This window comes from Mytilus galloprovincialis, chromosome 12 (genome assembly GCF_965363235.1).
Source record: "Mytilus galloprovincialis chromosome 12, xbMytGall1.hap1.1, whole genome shotgun sequence".
Taxonomy (NCBI): Eukaryota; Metazoa; Mollusca; class Bivalvia; order Mytilida; family Mytilidae; genus Mytilus; species Mytilus galloprovincialis.
In genome coordinates, this window is record NC_134849.1 from 5900800 (window position 1) to 5924655 (window position 23856).

Here is a 23856-nt window from a genome sequence, read left to right on the forward strand (position 1 = left end):
TACCGCAATGATGATTTTGGCTAAGTTTGGTTAAATTTGGCACAGTAGTTTCAGAGAAGATTTTTTGTAAAAGTTTATGGACGACGAAACCAAGTGATGAGTCAGGTCAGGTGAGCTAAAAAGGAGTTTTTAATCAAGGTAACAATGACAGTCACATCTGGTGGCCATAAAAGCTGTCTCATTAGCATTTTAACCACTTCCCATATTTGCTTTTAAGACAATAGAAGAAAATTATTCAATGCAAAAACAAAACTTACTTGTAAATATGAAATTCTCTTTACAGTATGAGTTTTTCTCATTGTTGGAGATTGTACAGTAGTACAGTCCTGTAACTGCTTATACCCATTTCTTATCCCCTTTAGTTTGATAAACTCACAGCATATCATATATTTACATTGTGCCACATCTCCTTATTTTTATATACATTACAATAACATGAACAATTGTAATTCAAATCTATATATCAAAGCAAAATGAATTTCACTACTTTCATTCATGCATCCTTTGGAAAAATATAAGTTCTAAAATGACACAATATATGTTTATTTATATAAAAATAATATTTAGTTTTCGACTCTTAACAGGTATAAACAAGAATGTGTCCCCAGTACACGAATGCCCCACTCGCACTATCATTTTCCATGTTCAGTGGACCGTGACAGTGGGGTAAAAACTCTAATTTGGCATTAAAATTAAAAGGATCATATCATAGGGAACATGTGTACCAAGTTTGAAGTCGATTGGACTTCAACTTCATCAAAAACTACCTTGACCAAAAACTTTAACCTGAAGAGGGACAGACGGACGGACGAACGGACGAACAGACGAACGGACGCACAGACCAGAAAACATAATGCCCCCCTACTATCGTAGGTGGGGCATAAAAATGCACAGCTGTGTCATGATTTGTGAAATCTGTGCTGAAAACATAGGCATTTATGGTGTTTGAGTAATTCCATCTGTGAAGCTCAACATTAGCTCGTCAGTTGGTGGTGGACAGTTATAAATCTTTCCTGCAGGATGAATGTACATCTGTTCAGGAAAACCAATTTCACAAATCAAAACTTTCCTCTAGATTTCTCCTACAATATTCATCCAGTTTAGTTCTTTTGGTTTAACGGGACACCGTCCTGATTTTTAATTTTGTAAACCATTCAGTCTCTTGCTTACAAATGGTGCATGAAAATAGGATGGGAATGCATGGCAGTAGACAAGTCTCTATAAAGTGGGTATGTGCCCTGAAAAAAGTTTTATAACATTAGCTTTTTTGAAACTTGTGAAAGACTTGTGCAACACACATACCTAAATAACTATAACATAGGTGGAGAGCATCATTCATGTCAATGTTTTGTTCCTGTTTACATTGTCATTGATATTTTTCAAGAAAGCCCGAGGCATAGCTCATTACAACCGAAATTTACATAATTACTGCTAAAATAATTATCAGTATAATATATCTCTTGTAGAAAAACCATACAATTGTAGTATTAACCAAAAAATGTCAAACAGATGATATTGAATCGTAATCCCAAAAGTTATGACGTCTTGAATTCACCCCCCTTTTTATTCTAAAACGATAATTGCGGTTGCAAACAGACTTTGGTTTACTTGCATGGCGATTATATAAATAACAGTATATATTTCTTAAAGAAAATAAAGTTTTACCATGAATAGTTTCCTGAACGTAGTCGTTTTCAGTAAAATGTGCCTTGCAAACAACAGCTGATTGATATGGGTTCTACGATTGCATCGCACATGACAATCTACGTTTGAGCCATGGCGTTGATCCAACTTTTCCTTCTTATTAAGTCATTTAGAAATGCAAGTCCTCCTCTTAAATGACACTCAGGTACACACCAACAAGGACTAGGCATCGTTAATTGTGTGATTGTTTTGCAGTGCAAAAACGGAAGTTAAGGACGGAACTGACTGGTCTCACTAATAAGAGACAAGAAGAATTTTAGAGACAAACAGCGACAAGAAGTTCAATTTAGTGACGAAGCGACAATAACTAACAAGGGACAAGCGAATCGTAATTCTCTCACGAGGCTATTCTCATTTGATGTGATAGGGTGAAGCTACACTTATCAAATATGTCCCTATGAAAAAGAAGAATTTCACTGTTAGAAAGGAAATGATATTGCATGGTTTTGATTCAATAAATTCTTTAAAAGGAAATTGAAATTTTTTTGTTTAGATGGCCAATTTTTAGCGTGTGCATAAAATATATATTTTTTTTATATCTAATAAACACTAATCCCTTTCTTCTTAATAAAAACATATATTTATCTATCAATGTACAGTAATATAAAAAATGTTTTATAACCGCCCCTATAATAAACTAGAGGCTCTAAAGAGCCTGTGTCGCTCACCTTGGTCTATGTGAATATTAAACAATGGACACAGATGGATTCATGACAAAATTGTGTTTTGGTGATGGTGATGTGTTTGTAGATCTTACTTTACTAAACATTCTTGCTGCTTACAATTATCTCTATCTATAACAGTACTTTCTGTGGAAAATGTTATTGAAAATCTTCAAATTTTAAGAAAATTGTTAAAAATTGACTATGAAGGGCAATAACTCCTTAGGGGGTCAATTGACTATTTTGGTCATTACTGACTTATTTTTAGTTCTTACTTTGCTGTACATTATTGCTGTTTACAGTTTATCTCTATCTATAATAATATTCAAGATAATAACAAAAAAACAGCAAAATTTCCTCAAAATTACCAATTCAGGGGCAGCAACCTAACAACCGATTATCCGATTCATCTGAAAATTCCAGGGCAGATAGATCGTGACCTGATCAACAATTTTACTTCCTGTCAGATTTGCTCTTAATGCTTTGGTTTTTGAGTTATAAGCCAAAAACTGCATTTTACCCCATGTTCTATTTTTAGCCATGGCGGCCATCTTGGTTTGTTGGCCGAGTTACCAGACACATTTTTTTAACTAGATACCCCAATGATGATTATGGCTAAGTTTGGTTAAATTTGGCCAAGTAGTTTCAGAGGAGAAGATTTTTCTAAAAGATTACTAAGATTTATGAAAAATGGTTAAAAATTGACTATAAAGGGCAATAACTCCTAAAGTGGTCAACTGACCATTTTGGTCATGCTGACTTATTTGTAGATCTTACTTTGCTGAACATTATTGCTGTTTATAGTTTATCTCTATCTATAACTAGAGGCTCTAAAGAGCCTGTGTCGCTCACCTTGGTCTATGTGAATATTAAACAATGGACACAAATGGATTCATGACAAAATTGTGTTTTGGTGATGGTGATGTGTTTGTAGATCTTACTTTACTAAACATTGTTGCTGCTTACAATTATCTCTATCTATAACAGTACTTTCTGTGGAAAATGTTATTGAAAATCTTCAAATTTTAAGAAAATTGTTAAAAATTGACTATGAAGGGCAATAACTCCTTAGGGAGTCAATTGATTATTTTGGTCATACTGACTTATTTTTAGTTCTTACTTTGCTGTACATTATTGCTGTTTACAGTTTATCTCTATCTATAATAATATTCAAGATAATAACAAAAAAACAGCAAAATTTCCTCAAAATTACCAATTCAGGGGCAGCAACCTAACAACCGATTATCCGATTCATCTGAAAATTCCAGGGCAGATAGATCGTGACCTGATCAACAATTTTACTTCCTGTCAGATTTGCTCTTTATGCTTTGGTTTTTGAGTTATAAGCCAAAAACTGCATTTTACCCCATGTTCTATTTTTAGCCATGGCGGCCATCTTGGTTTGTTGGTCGACTTACTTGACACATTTTTTAAACTAGATACCCCAATGATGATTATGGCTAAGTTTGGTTAAATTTGGCCAAGTAGTTTCAGAGGAGAAGATTTTTCTAAAAGATTACTAAGATTTACGAAAAATGGTTAAAAATTGACTATAAAGGGCAATAACTCCTAAAGTGGTCAACTGACCATTTTGGTCATGTTGACTTATTTGTACATCTTACTTTGCTGAACATTATTGCTGTTTAAAGTGTATCTCTATCTATAATAATATTCAAGATAATAACCAAAAACAGCAAAATTTCCTTAAAATTACAATTTCAGGGGCAGCAACCCAACAACGGAATGTCCGATTCATCTGAAAATTTCAGGGCAGATAGATCTTGACCTGATGAACAATATTACCCCATGTCAGATTTGCTCTAAATGCTTTGGTTTTTGAGTTATAAGCCAAAAACTGCATTTTACTCCTATGTTCTATTTTTAGCCATGGCGGCCATCTTGGTTGGTTGGCCGGGTCACCGGACACATTTTTTAAACTAGATACCCCAATGATAATTATGGCCAAGTTTGGTTAAATTTGGCCCAGTAGTTTCAGAGGAGAAGATTTTTGTAAAAGTTAACGACGCCGGACGACGGACGACGCCGGACGCCGGACGCCGGACGCCGGACGCCGGACGCCAAGTGATGAGAAAAGCTCACTTGGCCCTTCGGGCCAGGTGAGCTAAAAATAATGCATGTTTTTTTTAATATCTATGGGGAATAAGTTGTTGCAATGACATTTTTTTTATTTATGTATAGTCGCTATATAGTCTTCTTGACGCTTCTTCTCGCTAAATTAATTATATTGTCGCTTCTTATCGCTATTTTAATTTTATTGTCGCTTCCTATCACTTTTTGACGCTTCTTGTCTTTAATTAGTGGAACCCTATTCAGGAACGATAATTTCATATTTTACATAACTGAGACCGAAATAACTATAACGTCATACGGCTTCACGTACAGAAATACTTTAAATTGTATATTATGCAATATAATTCACGGTCAGTCGACTTTTAATTATAATATCATGTTATATCAACGAGTGAAATGATTTTAAAATATCTTTAGATGGCAAATAGTACTCGAAATTGAACGGACCTCTTTCCACACGGAATTCGAATAATGATAGTTTGTAATCAGATTGACTGCTTATAATGCAAAAGACACATTAATAAACAGATTTTTAAAACGAACAATACACACTAATCGTTTCTTTATTTCCCAATGTAAATGAAAGGAACAAAAACCAATACATACCACAAAAAGTAGAGGAGAAATTTAAACATTTCTTGCAAAATGACCCCCAGCAAAGATTTGCGTAAGGAAAGGTGAACCTCATGACTTGAAAGTCAGGCCTTAAAGCACTGCCTTTAAAAACCGACTATATTTGCACTTTATTCTGTAGATCTAGTTAGCCGCATAGTAAATCAGCAATATTTTCACATCAGGATTAAATGTATAATACAAATGACAGCAATATTGGAACAAAATGACTACAAAATTTTGTCCACAAAAATTTACAGTGTCAGTATGTCCTTCTGTTCAATGTAAATGATATGTTAATAAGTATAAACAGAATTTCAGTAGAATCGATACCTCAGACTGACTGCTATAGCAAAATTATTTGACCGTATTAACCAAAACAGACCATATTTGCACTTTATTATGTAAATTGATATAGCCGCATAATAATTCAATAATATGTTTTTTGTCAGAATGCATTGTTTAACACAAGTGACAAGTATTTTGGAACACAATGATTTCACAATTTTGTACGCATAAATCATAGTGCCAGCATGTCCTCTTTTTATTCAAAATGTTTTCTTGCAACAAAATTTCAGTAGTTTTCATATATCAGGATTACTCGGTTAAGAAAATTATTTGACTGCATCAACCAAAACTGACCATATTTTGCACTTTGTTTTGAAAATCTATATAGCCACATAGTAAATCAGCAATAATTCTATGTCAGGATAGAATGCCTGATACAAATGAAAGTAATATTGGAACACAATAACTACAATATTTGGTCCACATAAATTTAGAGGGCCAGCATGTCTTCTTTTGTTCAATGTATTTGATATATTGATACATAACAAACATTTCAGTAGTTTCATTACCTCAGGCTAACTGTTATAACAACATGTCTTGCCCGTATCAACCAAAACTGACCATATTTACACTTTATATAAAAAAGAAGATGTGGTATGATTGCCAATGAGACAACTGTCTACAACAGACAAAGATGACACAGACATTAACAACTATAGGTCGCGGTATGGCCTTCAACAATGAGCAAAGTCCAAACCGCATTGTTAGCTATAAAAGGCCCCAATATGACAATGTAAAACCACCAAAAAACTAACGGCCTTATTTATTTAAAAAATGAAAGAAAAATAAATATGTAACACATACACAAATCACAACCACTGAATTACAGGCTCCTGACTTGGGAGAGGGACATACATAAATAATGCGGCGTATGTAAATCTATATGGCTGCTTTATAAATCAGATTGATTGTATAATACAAATCATGCAAATGAAAGCAATATTGGAAAACAATCAATGCAAAATCATTTCTGCATTAATTTAGAAATGTCAGCAATTCACTTCTGGATTCATAATATTGAACCGTCACTAAAGTTAATAGTTCAGGAGGGTGTGTATAACAAAACTATTAGATCCCATCATCCAACATTGACATGTCTAATTTCATTTGTACTTTATAATGAAAAGTATATGAATAGTATACTGTTAGAATATCAGGTCGGTTGATTGATTTTGTTTGCAGTTAAACGTCAAGTGGCAACTATTTCATTCAATTTGAAAGCAGTTTTCAATTCAAAGATCCAAACAATGGCCGTACCATACCTTCTCCTTCAAATAGCATCAACTGTCTTTGTATGAAATTTTTCATTTTAGAAATTGTGTACAAAAAATTAAGTCAAGTTGAGCTGGTATCTTACAAAAATGTCATCATGGAATTAAAAAACTAAAATAAGCAATACAAAAATTAAAGTAAAAAAACCTTTTATTTTGTATGAAAATAATTAACAAATTAACAAAAACATTTGCATCAGCTTAGCTTTCAATAACATACCAAAAAGCTAATGTCTAACATATTTTACAATTATTTACTTATAATCATTTACTATGTTATGACTATACATACAAAAAATACTACCACATTCAAATTTTCCTCTGTGCTTGGTTGGTTATATTATCTTTTTTACAAGCAAATTTGCCAAATACAATAGCTATCAAACACAATTAAATTAGTATGATGATCATGTATAAGAGCAAAAAAATAGAGATCATACTAGTAATGTTTCAAACACAAAGAAAAACAACTGAAATCAGTTAAATAACTGATTTATATCATCTGGATGGTTACCTTGTATGTTGTGATATTACAGAGACCTGGGTAACAACATTTAATAATATTAAAGAATCTGATTTATGCATTAAAACATTGTATTAACATACCATTTTTAATTATATTAAAATCATGCAATACATATTAATTTACAAAAACTTTTACAGTGTTGTAAGTAGTTTCTTGGGTGCCACATAATTTTTCAATCTAATATATACTTCAGAGTTGAAGTACTTCAAGGAAAATTTAGAAATCTCACACAAAATATAAACTTTTCATTAGTTTGTTGACAGGGCAACTCATCAAATGTTAAATTAGTTTAATTTCTAATTTTTTAAATACATTCAATTTGTAACTTATTGCAGTCAAGACAAATTTGGGAAGACATTTTGGTAACTGTTCAATTTCTGGGGCAAACAAGAGCCATAATAATTGTCCCTTCTCATTTTTTTGAAACTTTTTTGGTTTCTCTCTAGATGATATCTTTATCTTTTAACTTCATCCTATGATTCTATCTTGAGTTTCCTACCTTAATATATAGGAAACCATGTTTTACGCATCACTTTGTTTTGCTTAATCAATAAAATTATAGAAATGAAAAGATAGTCCCAAAAACACACAACCCATTCTAATTAAAAATCTGTTAGTGATCTTAAAAAACTGAACAATGAGATCGATAGTGTGTCATGGTCAGTTTTCCTTTTACATATATATATAGCCAATCCAGTAAGAAAATCAGCAAAGGCAGTGGCGGATCCAGAACTTTATTTAAGGGGGGCCCGCTGACTAACCTAAGGGGGGCAACTCCAGTCATGCTTCAATGATTCCCTATATAATCAACCAAATTTTTCCCACGAAAGGGGGGGCCCAGGCCCCCTGGATCCGCCTATGAAAGGGAGATAACTTCTATATATAAAAAAACCAAGATGAAGTATATCCCAAGACGAAATCGTCAGGACTAAACTTTTAACTTTCTGTTAACATAGCCAATCCAGTAAAAAAGTCTTCTAAGGGAGCTAACTTATATATTAGGAAAAAAAAGGTATATCCTACAACAAAACTGACAGTATTAAACTTTTAACTATCTGTTAATATAGCCAATCCAGTAAAAAAGTCTTCTAAGGGAGATAACTTCTATATCAGAAAGAAAGACACGAGGAATTATATCCTATTACAGAATCATCAGTATTAAACATCTAGCTTCCTGTAGGATCCTACCATACAGTCTATAGCATCTTCCTTCATCGTGGGTTTCTTTAATGTGCCATCCACAAGTCCGTATTTAGCTTCACTATCAAAGTGTGTATCCAGCTTGAGTAATTCATTCATCCATTCCTTCAAATAAATTCAACCACAATATTTAATTACAATGAGAGCAAAATTAATTTGGAAAATCTGATGAATTAAGAAATACAATTTTTTTTTGTGTATCCCCACATGATATCTATGAAATAATGAAGTAAACAATTTGTGTGCTTACACTGTCAAAGAGACCAAAACTATAATGTTACATAAAAACTAAAAGCTGTGCTAAAATAACATGATAAAATTCTGCATTTTAGTAATTTGTAAGATAGATAGTAAAGGACGACATCAAAAGTTCAAAGTTGTAGGATAAAAACCTTAATTCATATAGTTTTTTCACTGACCCCCCTACCCGTAGCTGCCTCCTCTTAACTTAATTTGGGAAAAATTGATTAACCAATAAGGATATATATAAAATCAGTCATTTAAACAAAACTTGTAGTACTTTTTACCCCCCACCCCCAAACTATTTGAATTAAGTTTTTTATCCTTCATTGATTTTTTTATGTTGTCCCTAACATTGTATAGTTTTTCTTTCATGTTTTGCTGTGATTATACTAGGAAATGTTCAGAACTTTAATAGAGATAAAACAAAATGTCTGTATTTTAACAATGCATAACCAAAAATATCCATACATTAAAATGTGTTGAGGTAGGCAAAGTATAGGCAAAGTATAGTGGAAACACAATCAGTTGTTTTTAGCTTAGTGAATAATTCTGCATATCATATCTAAGTTTATTTATTCTCTGCACAAATTTATCATTTGAATCTTTATCATTTACCTTATTGGTATATGTTGGACCTTTTCCTCCAAAGTCTTCAGGGATATACTCTTCATCAATAAATTCTTTCAGTTCCTCAAATTTTTTACCATGGAAATGTAGCTATAATATAATACTATCAGTTTATAATTTAAATTTTCAACGAAGTACAAGTTTTATATAGAGTGGGTGGCACGTGACATATTCACCTTGGACACATTTTCGCCGTTTTGCTATTTTTTCTGTAAAATTTGTGTGCCTTTACCTTTTTGCTTGAATTATTTACATATTTTTCTTGTCCAAGATTCAATTTCTCCCTAAATATTATAATTACTTGCACTATTCACCTAGTTTCTATAGCTTTCAGGATAACAGCCCACAAATGCTAAAAATTGGATAAAAATGACTTTTCAGGGTCAATAACTCCAAACTTGTTAGTTAGAATTTTCTTTATTTTCAGGGTGGGTACATCTAGTTTTGCTGATCATTTTCACAATTCACACTTTAACCTCAGCTTCAGAAGTTTTCCGAACAATGGCATGGAGATGCTTAACAAGATAAACATCAAAATTTCAGGGGCAATAACTTCATAATAAGAGGACAGATTTACCCAAAATCTTTAAAGTAAAAATAAGTTTAGTTTAAACATATTTTATTTGCAAAAGAGGTGCAAAAGATACCAGAGAGACAGAAAAACTCATGGAGCATAAATAAACTGACGCTAAAAGTAGCAGTAGGGATTGGACACAAGTTATAACAACATTAGTGACTTCCCCTCTCTAATGTCAATTTGGCTGTTTAATATTTGACATCTTATAACAAAAATAATAATTTATCTTACCCTAGAAACTGTTTTCTCCTTCATGAACTGTTTAACTATAGCAAACACATAGTCAAAGATTGCTGGTTCATTAAAGTAATGTATACCTTTAAATCTGGCTGGAAAGGCATCCTAAAATTACAATTACACATCACTCAATCATTTCTATTAAATGTACATGCAATGGTTTACTTTTACAAATTGTGACTTGGTTTGAGAGTGGTCACATTGGCACTCGTACCACATCTTCCAATATCTAATAATTTAAACCAGTACCCCTTATCTAAACTTTATGAAATTGCCTTATTCCAGGTGTTGTATTGGTTGATAGATATAAGAATAGCTGCTCATTCATTAATTTATCAATCTATCAAAACCTGACTTAACTTGTTGGTCTAGAATATAGTAAGGTATATTCATATCTCATTTAACATGTTATTTTCACATGTATACATACTTAAATTAGGCCGTTATTTTTCTGTCTAAATTGTTTTGCATTTGTCATTTCAGGCCTTTTTATAGCTGACTATGGGTACGTATGGGCTTTGTTCATTGTTAAAGGCCATACAGTGACATATAGTTGTTAATTTCTGTGTCATTTGGTCTCTTGTGGATAGTTGTCTCATTTGCAATCGTACCACATCTTCTTTTTTATATATATTTTTAGTGTTGGAAGTTAAGCAGTCATCAATTAATCATAATTGTTATCACACTTTCATTTTTAACCTGTCTATGTACTCGTCAAACTCTATATTTCTACCTCATATTAGGTATCACGACCTGAAATCCATTGAGGAATCTGAATTCCTTGGAGCAATTTAAGAAAAGTTTGTAACATAGGGTACTTTTAAAAACCTGGATCTGATTCATAGGAACATAATTATTTAGTTGGAATTGGATCCAGATTTTACTGCTACAAACTTTTAATGAATTACGCCTAAGGATTTGGGATCTAGATAATGGTTTGTACCTGTATTAAACCCATAACTCTACGAGCATACAATGGTGAAATATTTTTTCCATGACTCCATCCAAATCCGTCTAAATCCATAACCATTATAATACCATTTATCTGGGTTTCTTCATCCTACAAAAACAAAATAATTTGTCTCAGAAAAATAGACTGGCATAAAACACTTGATAGTATCTGAAACAGTCATAACTTTTTAATTGACATCAATATAACATTTATAGAATCACTAATCAAAGAATTCAAATAGAAAAAAATATTCAATGAGTGACTGAACATCACATTAATTCAGTAATGCATGTAGCGCATGAATTAATTATTAGTGTTGTTCAGTCACAAGTTGAATATTTTTCAATGTATGAATTCTTTGATTAGTTTGATCTGTTTATTAAATTGACAAATCGCTTTTTTATGAACTTTCAGTAGAAAGAATAAGGAACTTTATATATCTATATCATTATTTTAAGCATTCACACTTTGTTTTGATGGGACCACGTTATTTCACATTAAGTCTTCCATGCAGCAAGGAAATTCGGCTTCAGCTGAGCAGGCCCTTAAAGAGGGGGGCAATACCTTTTTGTGTTAACCTATTTTGGCCCTTTTCAAGGTGTTGTTAACTGTTATCAGCATTTTTGCATTTTTGCATTTTTTGTTAACTGTTTTTGCCCAAATCGAGGTGTTGTTAACATGTTAACGGACCCTATTGCCACCCCTCCTTAAAAAATAATGTATACTAGTTTTCAAAATGGACACTACACTTGACTCTGAAACATGTAAACATATATATATATTAAAGGTTATTGTTGTAAAGGCGGAAGTCTTTGGACTTTTATAATGAGTTTTTGACAGGATCAAACAAAGTTATGCATCAATAATCTTAAGAATAATGATTTCAATCCTTGTATTTCTAAAACAAAACATTTGTTAATTCTTAAATTCAAATTTTCACACTTCTTAGAACCCCAGGATTCCATTCGTGCATAAGTATACCACTGTGCTTACATAGGTAATAGAATTAAGGGCAATATGGGTTATCCAAGTGTAAGTAAGGAATTAAATTTTTACCGACCAAACATATTCAAGTATTTGCAGATATATGCAAATCATATATAAGAACTATTGTAGCAATTAAGCAACAAATGTACCTCTATCAATCTGGACATAGTCAGAAAATTGGTTCTAAATATATCATTGATACCAAACTTTGCAGGATTCCATTTACCTGAAAAAAAGTCACAAATAATGATCAACCATTTAAATTCACACAAAAATGTTCTTCTATCAAATCATAGGGCTGATCCAAAAGCTATTTAAGAGATTTCTGAATCTTCATATTGTTTTGATCTATCAAAAACATAAAATGTTGACATAGGGATATATCTTGCCTTTATGAAAGGAGTAGGTCCAGTAAGACCCCTTTTTGGCCCCAAAATATAACAGTTTTACAAAATTGTTAAAATGTAAACTTTTAATTATTTATTTGACAGTAGAATGCTTCTGCTACATAAATATGGGCTCTTTTTGACAATACAATGCACATATGTCAGGTACTGGCACCATTAAGTCATGCTCAATTACTGAAATCTTCACAATTCTAGCATTTAGGGTAAATTTTAGACGGTTTTCGTGTAAAACGAAAGTGGCCGCATTCGTGTTCATCCTTAATATTGAAATGTAAATTGTATTTTATGATACAGTGAGTTGCTTATAGGTGTTACTGTAAAACTTTACCTATAGCTCAACCTGTTTTTAAAATTGACAATACAATAGGGACATTTAAATTGACCAGTTGGTATTGTTAGATTTAAATCTACCTTGATGCTACCTGTAAAATTTTTTATTCACCTAACCCAAAGTTTCAGCATGCTTTTTTCCTGAACTTTTTCTTACCTAGGATTATTCTATTGAGAGATTTTTATTTTACTGTCATTCAAAATATTAGGAGTTATCAAGCCAAACAAGAATGACTATATCATATATGTTATTTTCTTGCAGTGTATTTAAAATTGCATGGCCTAAAATGCACTACATTTCATCTTAATGTTTGCATAGCCACTACTAGCAGTGTTTAATACCCTAAATAATCCAGTCGTAATATTTCACTCACTTTATGAAACATCAAAATCATATTTGAATAAACAATTTCATTTATTTTTTTACACTGATATTTGACATCTCATCCAGAATTCCAAAGTTTTTAAATAATTCCCAATTTTATTCATTTTTCACTACTTCACTAGATTTGTTTCTAAATCCATAGTATAAATTCTGATTAACTTCCCATGATATACATCCTAATTTAACAGGTGCAGAATCTATACATAATTCAGAATCTTGTAAAAAAAAAATTATCATTTCCATTACTATATTCCAAATAGTTATCCTCACTTTACAAATATTTTGTAATATTTTATTTATATTTTTACTATATATCACTTGATTTTTCTATATCCACAGTAAACATTTTATTTCATTTCCTATTATAAATTTCCAAATCAAACAATATTTGATCCAGAATTTTATAATGACTATTTCCAATTTCACATTCACTTAAAACATTTCCCCACGTTAGGAATATTTTAGAATATTTTACTTTCATTTTTCACTTTATCACTAGATTAGACTATATCCACTGCATTAATTCAACATTTTATTTCATTTCCAAGATCCAATTTAAATGGTAAATCATCTAAAGTTTGTAATAGATCCCAAATTAATAATGAATGTTTTTAAAATCACATTTAAAGCCACAGAAACATGTTGGATTAACTCACACTATATCTCCTACTTGAATTCCAGTTTTGAAATTTTTTAATCTTTAACATAACTAAATCCCATCGTATGAAAATTTGAATTTCCTTGAGCAAACACAGCATTTTATGCACAAAAGTCCCACTAATATTATAATAGATTTCAAAGAAAAAACACAGCAAGGTATACTCCAAACTTATTCTTCAAATTTTACATGTACAACATCATATGTAAGCCCCACAAAACAGTTTGAATGAATTATTTCCTCCTTGATGTCCTTCATGACAATAAAATCTTGAAAAAAACACATCACATTTTAAGAAGCAAAATTGCTATAAAAAATCTAATAAAATAAATCCAATTTTGTATGCACAATGACACCAAAAGATTTCAAACATTGCAAATAATAATCCAAAATGAGAATCTTGAAGGGATATGTGAAGAAATGAACAACATATCCATCTGAAAATTTAAACTGTAAACACCTGAACAGCTATTTCTTGTTTCACTGGCAGCTGGACAATACTATATATAAGGGTTAGAATTTTAAAGAAGCATTTAGTGTGTAAAAACAGTTTAATTTTCAAACATAGTAATACATATTTAATTTAATCTTTTACTGATTTAGAATTTTAGGTAAAAAATAGATAAATTATATATATCAGGGATTTAAAAAAATGAAAACCAAAACTATTTTCTTCCCTATCAATTTTTTAATAGAATAATCCTAGGTAAGACAAAGTTCAGGAAAAAAGCATGCTGAAACTTTGGGTTAGGTGAATAAAGATCTTTACAGGTAGCATCAAGGTAGATTTAAATCTAACAATACCAACTGGTCAATTTAAATGTCCCTATTGTGTTGTCAATTTTAAAAACAGGTTGAGCTATAGGTAAAGTTTTACAGTAACACCTATAAGCAACTCACTGTAATACATAACATATTAAAGGTTGAGGATGAACACGGATGCGGCCATGCACTTTCATTTTTGACAAAAACCATCTGAAAAGTGAAATTTTTTGGCATATTTGGTAGATTTTTCATATTTGAGCTTGAATCGTATCGTTTTTAATGACTAAATCAATTAAAATCTTTCACAGAAACTAATTGATTCAAATGAAATAGACACTTAAGTGTTTAAAAAGTGGTCAAAATCTTTCGTCAGATGAACCTGAAATTTGAGGCCAAAATCGGTCCTTACCAGACCTACTCCTTTCAATAATATGATGGAAATGTTCAAATTAAAATGTGTTGATAAAATAAAATTGAGAATGGAAATTGGGAATGTGTCAAAGAGACAACAACCCGACCATAGAGCAGACAACAGCCTAAGGACACCATATTTTAGTTTTTTTTCTGAGGCTAAAATGTTGACATAGAGAAATGTCTTGCCTCTATATGTAATATTGACAGTACAATGCAATTTTTAAATTAAAATGATAATTGTGAGGGTCCAGAGTTAGTGGTTGATATTGTCTTTTGACCCTATAATTTTGTTTATGCTACCCTTTTGTATATTATTGTAATTAAATACTAACCTGGCCTAAATATAATGACTTTTCGTCCAAGCTTGTCTCTCTGAGGAAGGACTCCTGTTATACCAGCCTCCAACACGTGCTTAACAGCAGCAGGACGCAGACCCTCAAATAGTTCTGCATTGTCAACTCTCATTTTGAAATGTGTCATAATCAGATTAAATGCTCTCTCATAGTCAAATTTTTTGGCACGTAAGAAACGTAACAGAAAAGCATCATCTGTGCGAATTCTTAAAGCTGAAATATAAAAAATAAAAATATTGATATCATAGTTAATCATATATACCTCTTGTAATTAATTCCACACTTTTAAGGTTTGACTAAACATATAAAAAGTGACACAACAAAAAGTCAAACTTGATCTGTGTTTTGTGGCGATTAGCATTGCGTAAAGGTTTCATAACACATGGTTGAGCAAACTAAAGTTAAAGAACGGAAATTAAAAGTTCAGCATTTTTTCTATTTATAAACACCGACACTTGTCTCAGATTTTTTTTTCTTATATACCTTAATATAACACAAGGTACTTAACTTGCATTTTAGAAAAATGTCAGGCGGTGACGAAATTCAATTATATGCCGCTTTCTATGCTGTCAACCCCACTAAAAATTGTTATATCGTAAATCTAAATTGATTTTTAAAATGCAAGTTAAGTACCTTGTGTTAATATTAAGGTATATAAGAAATATTTTCTGAGACAAGTGCCTGTGTTTATTAAGGGTAATGAAATAACTCAAGAATGGTAAAAGTGACACAACTAAAACTTAAACTTGATCTGTGTTTAGAGTTTATACTGTGGATTCATTTCTTTTTTTGTTTGTATCAAATTTTGTGGTTTGAGGAAAAATTGTATTTTTGTTGATATTTGATTTCTTTGTTTTTCCAAAGTCTACCTACAAGCCAATATAAGTTTTGTACCTCATATTACATTTAAATTCGTGGTTTACAGGTTTGAAACCATGAAATCCATGATAATTGGTATCCCACGAATATTAATAAATCCACAGTAAGCATTGTGTGTAAGTTTCATAACATTTGGTTGATGCAAACTCAAGTTAAAAACGGAAACCAAAAAAAACAGCAAATTTTCCAGATGTTAAGGGGTATTAATATAATTTAGAATGAATAGAATAGAATAGAATAGAATATTTTATTTACCAAATTAGGGCCCCAGGAGGGCATATGATACAGACAATATTATTATAAACAATAACATATGCAATACACACACAGTAAAGATATGTAACAAGTGTTATAAAAATAATAAAATAAAATAATATAACACAGAAAATACACTCAACGAAATAGTAGCAATGTATTATTATTCAATGAATACTATGTTGAAAATGACTCAAGTGCACCCGGTTAGTGTATCTTCACTTTGAGAAGACAAACATGAGGCATTAGTAGTTTGTGCGGAGAAATGTCAATATATAAAAATACAAAAAAATACAAAAAGAACCCAATAAAAAACAAAGCAATTAAGCACTCCCACATTTGACTATGAGGTATACTGCAAATAACAAAGTTTATTTAATAAAGGATATTTAATATGACTTATCTGCAGAAAGCACCAAGAGTCGGTGCTTAAAGGGGAGTCCCTACTTGTACTTAATGCAGATGAGTCAAGCTCCTTAATTATTGAAAATATATTTTTAAAACATATTTCTAAGATTATAGATTCTGTGTCCAGCCAGCAAAGATCATCAAGGGACGGTGCCAAAGAATTTGAAATTCTTCTTATGATCTGTGCAGGCTTAACAGGGTATCCAAATTCATATTAAAGAGTTATAATGAATTAGTTATTGCAGATTAAGTTGTACTTTAATTCTTAAGTATCTTCTATATATTTGTAAAATGCAAATAGTACATTAGGATCCTCATTATTCATTATCCAAAGTAATTTGTTATCAATATTTAAATTTTGAAAGTTTGGACATGATTTTAATATATTTTGCATCATTTCCTCTCTTTTTAATAAATGAGTGTCACATTTAAATAAAAAATGAACTTCATCCTCAACCTCACCTGAGGTGCACCTGAGACAAATTCGGTTTTGTCGAAGAGTACCCTGGTATCTACCAGATTCAATTTGCAATTTGTGAGCAGATATTCTTAATCTAGTAATACATTTCCTTTGCTCAAAATGTCGAATTATTGACAAATAATTTTCAAAACCATAGTTGCACTTGAATGTTACATAAGTTCGTAGTTTACCATCTTTATGTTTGTCTAGCTGTTTTTTCCACAATGCAGTATAGTATCCCTTAACTATCTGACCACAGTGTAGTTTAAATGTTGAGTATTTTTCAAGAATATGTTTTTCTATGCCTGACATTTTTTCCCTTAAAATATTAATTGATCCATACCAAGAGGTTTTTTTTGTTTCAAATAGCTTTTTAGAACAATTATATGCAGCTTTTAACAAGGGAAATGATGAGCCAATATTTTCTAAACGATGCCAATATCCTAAAACATGTTTGACTATATCATAGTGAAGTGGAAAACGGCCTAATTCAGACAAAACTGCAAAGTTTGTACTCTTCCTATTAACGCCTAAAATATATTTGCAGAATGGTAATAAAGAAGCCACCCAAATTCAAACTTGATCTGTGTTTTGTGGTAATAGGTATTGTGTATAAGTTTCATAACATTCAGTAGAGGCAAACTATTTTTTTGTGTAGGGACAGCATACTTACAGACAAACAAGGGTAAAGCTAAATGCACCCTCCGCTAGGCAGGGTCATAAAAATTGTTTTGTTATTTGATTTTGCCATGTGATTACGTACTTTCCAAATTGATTTTCCTCTGAGTTCAGTATTTTTGTGATTTTACTTTTTAATCTCCTTTCTATAAGATGTTATACCTTTTTCCTTCTGAACCATTTCCCTCAGAGCTTGTATATCACGACTTCGCCATTCTGGTTTTTCATTTAGTTCTTCTTGAGCTTTCTTCACAAGTTCAGGACTCAGTGTACACACATATTCAGGACTTCCATTCTCTGCCATTTTGATTTTGTCGAATTTGATTATTTGTGTATTCAATTTAATGTCTCATAGTTCTGAAAAAAAAATAAACAGAAATTTAATCATTATTATTGTTTGAGCATGTTACACAAAGCCAGTCTTCTCGATAAACTTTTAAATCTACATACACGTATACCACAGAATTTAACGAAAATTTTAGAAAGATTCTATTCCTTTAAAGAAATGATATTTACTGGCCTGAGGTTTTTACTAGCTTGGGCTTGTGGATCTGTTGTTGAGGGTGAAGACTGCAAAGCACCGTCTACTGTCATATTATTTAAATCTGTTTTTTTTAATTTTAGAATTGAAATTTACACAACAATTGATATAGGAAGATGTGGTATGAGTGCCAATGAAACAACTCTTCATCTAAGTCACAATTTATAAAAGTAAACAATTATAAGTCCAGGTATGGTCTTCAACATGGAGCCTATTTATTATGACTCACACCGAACAAAAAGCTATAAAGAGCCCCTAAAAATTACTAGACTTAAGTCTAATCTATATAAAAAACAACAAAACGAGAAACACTAATGAACCACATCAACAAACAACAAATACTTAACATCAGATTCCTGACAAACCTACAAACCATGCATACTGACTTGTTACAAAGCAAAATTATTTCCTTAAACATTAAGTACCCGTCCACTTGTACTTTTATCCATCTGATGAGTTAACGTTAAGCCTTTTTGAACTGATTTTTATAGATCATTCTTATGTTGTATTGTTTTACCACTGTCCCAGCTTGGGAGAGGGTTAGGATTCTGCTAACATGTTTAACCCTGCCCCATTCTGTATGTATATGCCTGTCCCAAGTCAGGAGCCTGTAATTCAGTTGTTGTCGTTTGTTTATGTGTTACATATTTATTTTTCATTCATTTTTTTATACATTAATTGCTTTTTTCTTTTTGAATTGTTTTACATTGTTATTTCAGGGCCTTTTATAGCTTTAACTATCATGACTATGTGGTATTGGCTTTACTCATTGTTGAAGGCTGTACGGTAACCTATAGTTGTTAATTTCTGTGTCATTTTGGTCTCTTGGAGAGATTTGTCTCATTGAAAATCATACCACATCTTCTTTTTTTATAAGTATTATAATCACATTACATGTATGCTTCATTATAATATGTTATTTTGATTGGCTACCAGCAATCTTCCGCCATTATGAAATTTACCTTCATTTCAAAATGAAATGTAACATTCATGATGTCATATGAGCTTCCACAGTAAAGTGCACAGGTAAATAAAAGAAAAACTTGATTCATGATTTTAGCAAAAAAAGTAAGTATATGAATTGAATGCTTTAATCTTTTAGTAATTCTATAGGGTTGTTTAAGCATTGCCAGTCCGCACATTTCTAGAGCTGCAGCGCAGAGAAGCACTTTACCCTGGGGTCCTGTATACGACGCGCAGCTAGATATCTGGCCGGGATACCAGGCTAAGAAGCACTTCTGTGCTGCATACAAAATGTATTTAATAAACGCTTTATTATGCACCCCAATTAATTAACAAAAAGAAGCATTCAATTCTTAAATAAATGTTACAACTGTAATAAGAAAACATCTGCTACAGCTAGGATAGTTAAATCCATATTTTCATAAGCAATTATCATTATTATTATTTTTTAACATATATGCCTATTTGCAATCGTTATACATGCAACATGCCTTTTAAGTACTGATAATTGGCATGATTGGTTTTAAAAAGTTTTCATATATATATATTTTGTTTTCACATACATCATGTACATGTATAATACATTATTATCTATTTCCTACCTTATAATAATTATATTCCTTCAAGTAGATAAATGTCCTTAACAAAAAAGGTTTCTACTGCTACTAAGTACAATGTCATGTAACATCAAAGTAGCTTTATAAATACATGTACATGTATATATCTTTATTAAGCGATCATTATGAGAAAATTATTTATTGTCACATAAAAGGCAAAATTACTACAGCAACATGGTTAAGATTAATATGAGAACTATCTGTCCTCCAGGTTGTTAATTTTACAAATGACTCAACAAAGTGTAGGTACAATTTACCTTAAATCCAGGTGTTAAACCTCCCTAATAATCTCATCAAAATAAAGTGACATACATGTACATGATATATGTAATTTCAAGCAACACTAATATTCTACCATAATATTACAACAATGAATTGAAAACATATTAAATACGGAGATTATTATAATATCAAAGTAGCTACATAAATACGTGAACATGTATATATCATTATAAAAGAGGGACGAAAGATACCAAAGGGACTTATAAATCGAAAATAAACTCAGACAACGCCATGTCTAAAAATGAAAAAGACAAACAATAGTACATATAAAGTGTAGGTACAATTTACCTTACTCCTAGGTATTAACCTCGCTAATAATCTCATCAAAATATAGTGACATACATGTACATGTAATTTCAAGCCAGACCAATATTCTATCATATAGTATTACAACCATGAACTGTAAACTGTTAAATGTAGATTCTTATCTTACCTTTAGATTTCAATACCTTATTTGAAATAATAAAAATCCACCTTTTGAACTTTATTGTTATTACACAGCACACTAGTGACAGAGTATTTAAATTTCAATAAAGTCAATTGCACATTTTAAACCTACCAACTTGAAAATGCTACCTTTTGAACTAAGTTATTTTCACACAGCTTAGTGAAGGAGTATTTAAATTTAAATAAAGTTGAATGTATGTTTAAATAAACAAGAATAGAAATTTTAATCGAACAGTTTAAAATCTTAATTCAAATATAATCTTTATTTCCTTGTATTTCCTAACCTAAAAATAAATAATCTTTTTGACACATTTTTATAAAGCTGACTTATTTCCTGCTTCAACAAAAAGTTAAGATTTCCTTTTATAACTTTATTTAACAAACTCAGACTTTTTACCTGAATAGCTAAATCAAACAATATGTGTCATAAACAAAACCATTTGATTTCTTTTTTATCATAACAACATATTAGTTCGAATAAATACAGTTTACATGAATTATCAGGGGGGCAGCTCCAGGCAACTTAAAGCAATTAATGTTAACCATCTTCATTCAAATGTGGGTGTTTGCTGTAATTTTACAGATTTTACTGCCTGTCTCACCACTCATATCCCCAATAAGGCAAAAATTAAAACTTTTGGATATGAAAATTACTTTAAAACGTTTTCAGGTAAGTATTTCATTTTCAGACAGACTGACATTGAGAATGGAAATGGGGAATGTGTCAAAGAGACAACAACCCGACCAAAGAGCAGATAACAGCCGAAGGCCACCAATTGGTCTTCAATCTATAGCTTTATCTTACAAAACAAAATATGATTAATTTCTATACAGCCTAGTCCAAAAAATTATAACATCTTGAAAGGCTTATATAATTTTTTTCTTAAGCGAAGGCGTCAAAGCAAAAATTAAAAATAGCCTTCCAAGACGTCATAATTATTTGGACTATATACAGCCATGACAGCCTCACTAATAGACAAAGAATTTTCCTATGTACATGTATGTATACATCATTGCACATTTCTTACTATCTGTATGTCTAACTATCCTTAAGAACTTAGCTTATATAATGTTGATACAGTTCCATATTTCTTGGTATACTGTTTAAACTATATTATCATGATTATTAGAAAAAAAGAAAATTACTTATTGGAAATTTTTTTTTACAACTGGTTGATCACCCATAAAATTCTATGTACACAGTTTATATAAAATATATATACAATAATCCTACCTTGTAACAAATTAAATGCCCAAAAATGTTTCGTCATTCAAATGTGTATTCCCATTTAAACTATATATTTGTTTTCTTTTCAATCATCCATGGCCTAATGAAAATCACCAAACCGTGTCAATTCTAATCACAACACTATATACATGCAGATGTCAAAGTAGATTAAACTATTCTTGGTTTAATTTTGTTCTTTTCAAACTTTTTAACTTTTAAATTGAGTCAGAATTTCATGAATTTAGAACCTTTTTCAATTAATATAACTGTTCACTTATTTGACTGAAACTTTTTCATACAGCCATGATAAGTGTGTAAGCATATAGAAATGAATTATGATAACAAAATTAAACAGCAGAAAACATGTTTCTGATAGAGCAGGATCTATTCATGGCTTATTTAAATTTGGCATATGAATATTTGCATATTTGTGCCCTGCCAGCTGTATACTCGTGTCAGTTGGGGATTACAAATTTGGAAAAAGGGCCAGAACATGCAGAAAGACAATGTTCAGACTGTATTAAGGAAGATTCATGGTATACCGCCATCGAGGATTGTACAATTTCAGTACAAAAGTGGTCTTGTTATTTGCCCAAATCTGCAAATTTGGAGACAGATTTGCAATTTAATGGTTAGACTGTTTATTTATATAAAGAAAACTTGGTAATTTATTGTATTTTTTAAAATATTTAAACAAATATCATTTTTACTTGTTATTAGAATCAGCCATTTTCGGCTACGGTTAGCATCAAATTTATTCAAATTTTACCATGATTCGTCAAAATATCCTATTGTGATTCGTCAATTATTCTTAGGTCTCCAATAATTATCGTTACCGATATTTTTGGAAAAAAATTAACGTGATTTGTCAAAATCATTCAATTTTTTTAACGTCTAAAATAAAGTGCATATTTTATTGTCATGTACCAAAAATTACCGTTAATGTCATGAAGGTACCCCCATTACCACGTACCACCCTCCTGTATTCTCCATGCAGCATGACTTCTTTAATTAATATAATATATCACAATGTATTTTGATTTATAAATTGTAAGAAATAATGTCAGTGCAAAGCATGTTATGAGGCTCCAAGTAATTCACAAGTGTCTCATATATAATAAATGACATGCAGACCTGTAATTTTAAACTTGAGCCTTGTTATGCCAGAGCCCTTTAACTGTTTAATTTCTTTTGTGGGAAAAAAATTGTCCTCCCCCTTCCAAACTTTTAGAGCACACTAAAAACAAAAGAAAGTATGACAGGTTTTATGCAATTTTTATCATAGAATTTTTTTTAACTGATAATCAAGCTTCTTTTGCAGTTTTTTGTTGATTCCTGACCTCACTTGTGTATTGAAGATATAATATTATTTGTCTTTATAAACAGGTCATACCTCACTATGTCACCAGGAATGCCAATAATAGTTGTCATTCGCTTATTCACCATAAATAACTACAGCTTTGCATCAATAGAACGAAACTCTACCACTTAACGACAAGTCTAATTACCAAAAGGAGCTCTAAAGAGACAAGGGAGTGAAACAAACAGAAAGACGACATGCTATAAATATACAAGTAATAGCTTTTTCAAAAAACTTGCTGTGTTATTTCTCATCGGATTTTGTCTAATGCTAAGTCTGTTTCTGTGTATGTTACATTTTAATGTTGTGTCGTTGTTCTCCTCTTATATTTAATGCATTTCTCTCAGTTCTAGTTTGTTACCCCGATTTTGTGTTTTGTCCATCAATTT

The 23856-nt window shown here is 31.1% G+C and overlaps 1 protein-coding gene and 1 long non-coding RNA gene across 5 annotated transcripts; both read right to left on the reverse strand.

Annotated features, from left to right (window-relative positions):
* Positions 1-527: 527 nt before the first annotated feature.
* Positions 528-2237, reverse strand: LOC143055660 (uncharacterized). Its single transcript, XR_012972116.1, has 2 exons — positions 1666-2237; positions 528-1238 (listed from the first exon to the last, which is right to left on the reverse strand). It is a non-coding gene; the product is annotated as an uncharacterized LOC143055660 (long non-coding RNA).
* Positions 2238-6821: 4584 nt separating this feature from the next.
* LOC143054788 (alpha-tocopherol transfer protein-like) lies at positions 6822-23625 on the reverse strand. Of its 4 annotated transcripts, none has more exons than XM_076227838.1 (8): positions 23501-23625; positions 18192-18386; positions 15329-15562; positions 12187-12263; positions 11042-11158; positions 10093-10203; positions 9273-9374; positions 6822-8519 (listed from the first exon to the last, which is right to left on the reverse strand). In XM_076227838.1, exons 2-8 carry the CDS (start codon positions 18331-18333, stop codon positions 8373-8375), a joined length of 930 nt encoding a protein of 309 aa, XP_076083953.1. In that variant the 5' UTR covers positions 18334-18386; positions 23501-23625; the 3' UTR covers positions 6822-8372. The 4 variants fall into 4 exon arrangements, with proteins under 4 accessions (XP_076083953.1, XP_076083957.1, XP_076083956.1 ...); XM_076227842.1 differs by lacking the exon at positions 23501-23625 and adding an exon at positions 22114-22189; XM_076227841.1 differs by lacking the exon at positions 23501-23625 and adding an exon at positions 20882-20981.
* Between the last annotated feature and the right edge of the window lie 231 nt (positions 23626-23856).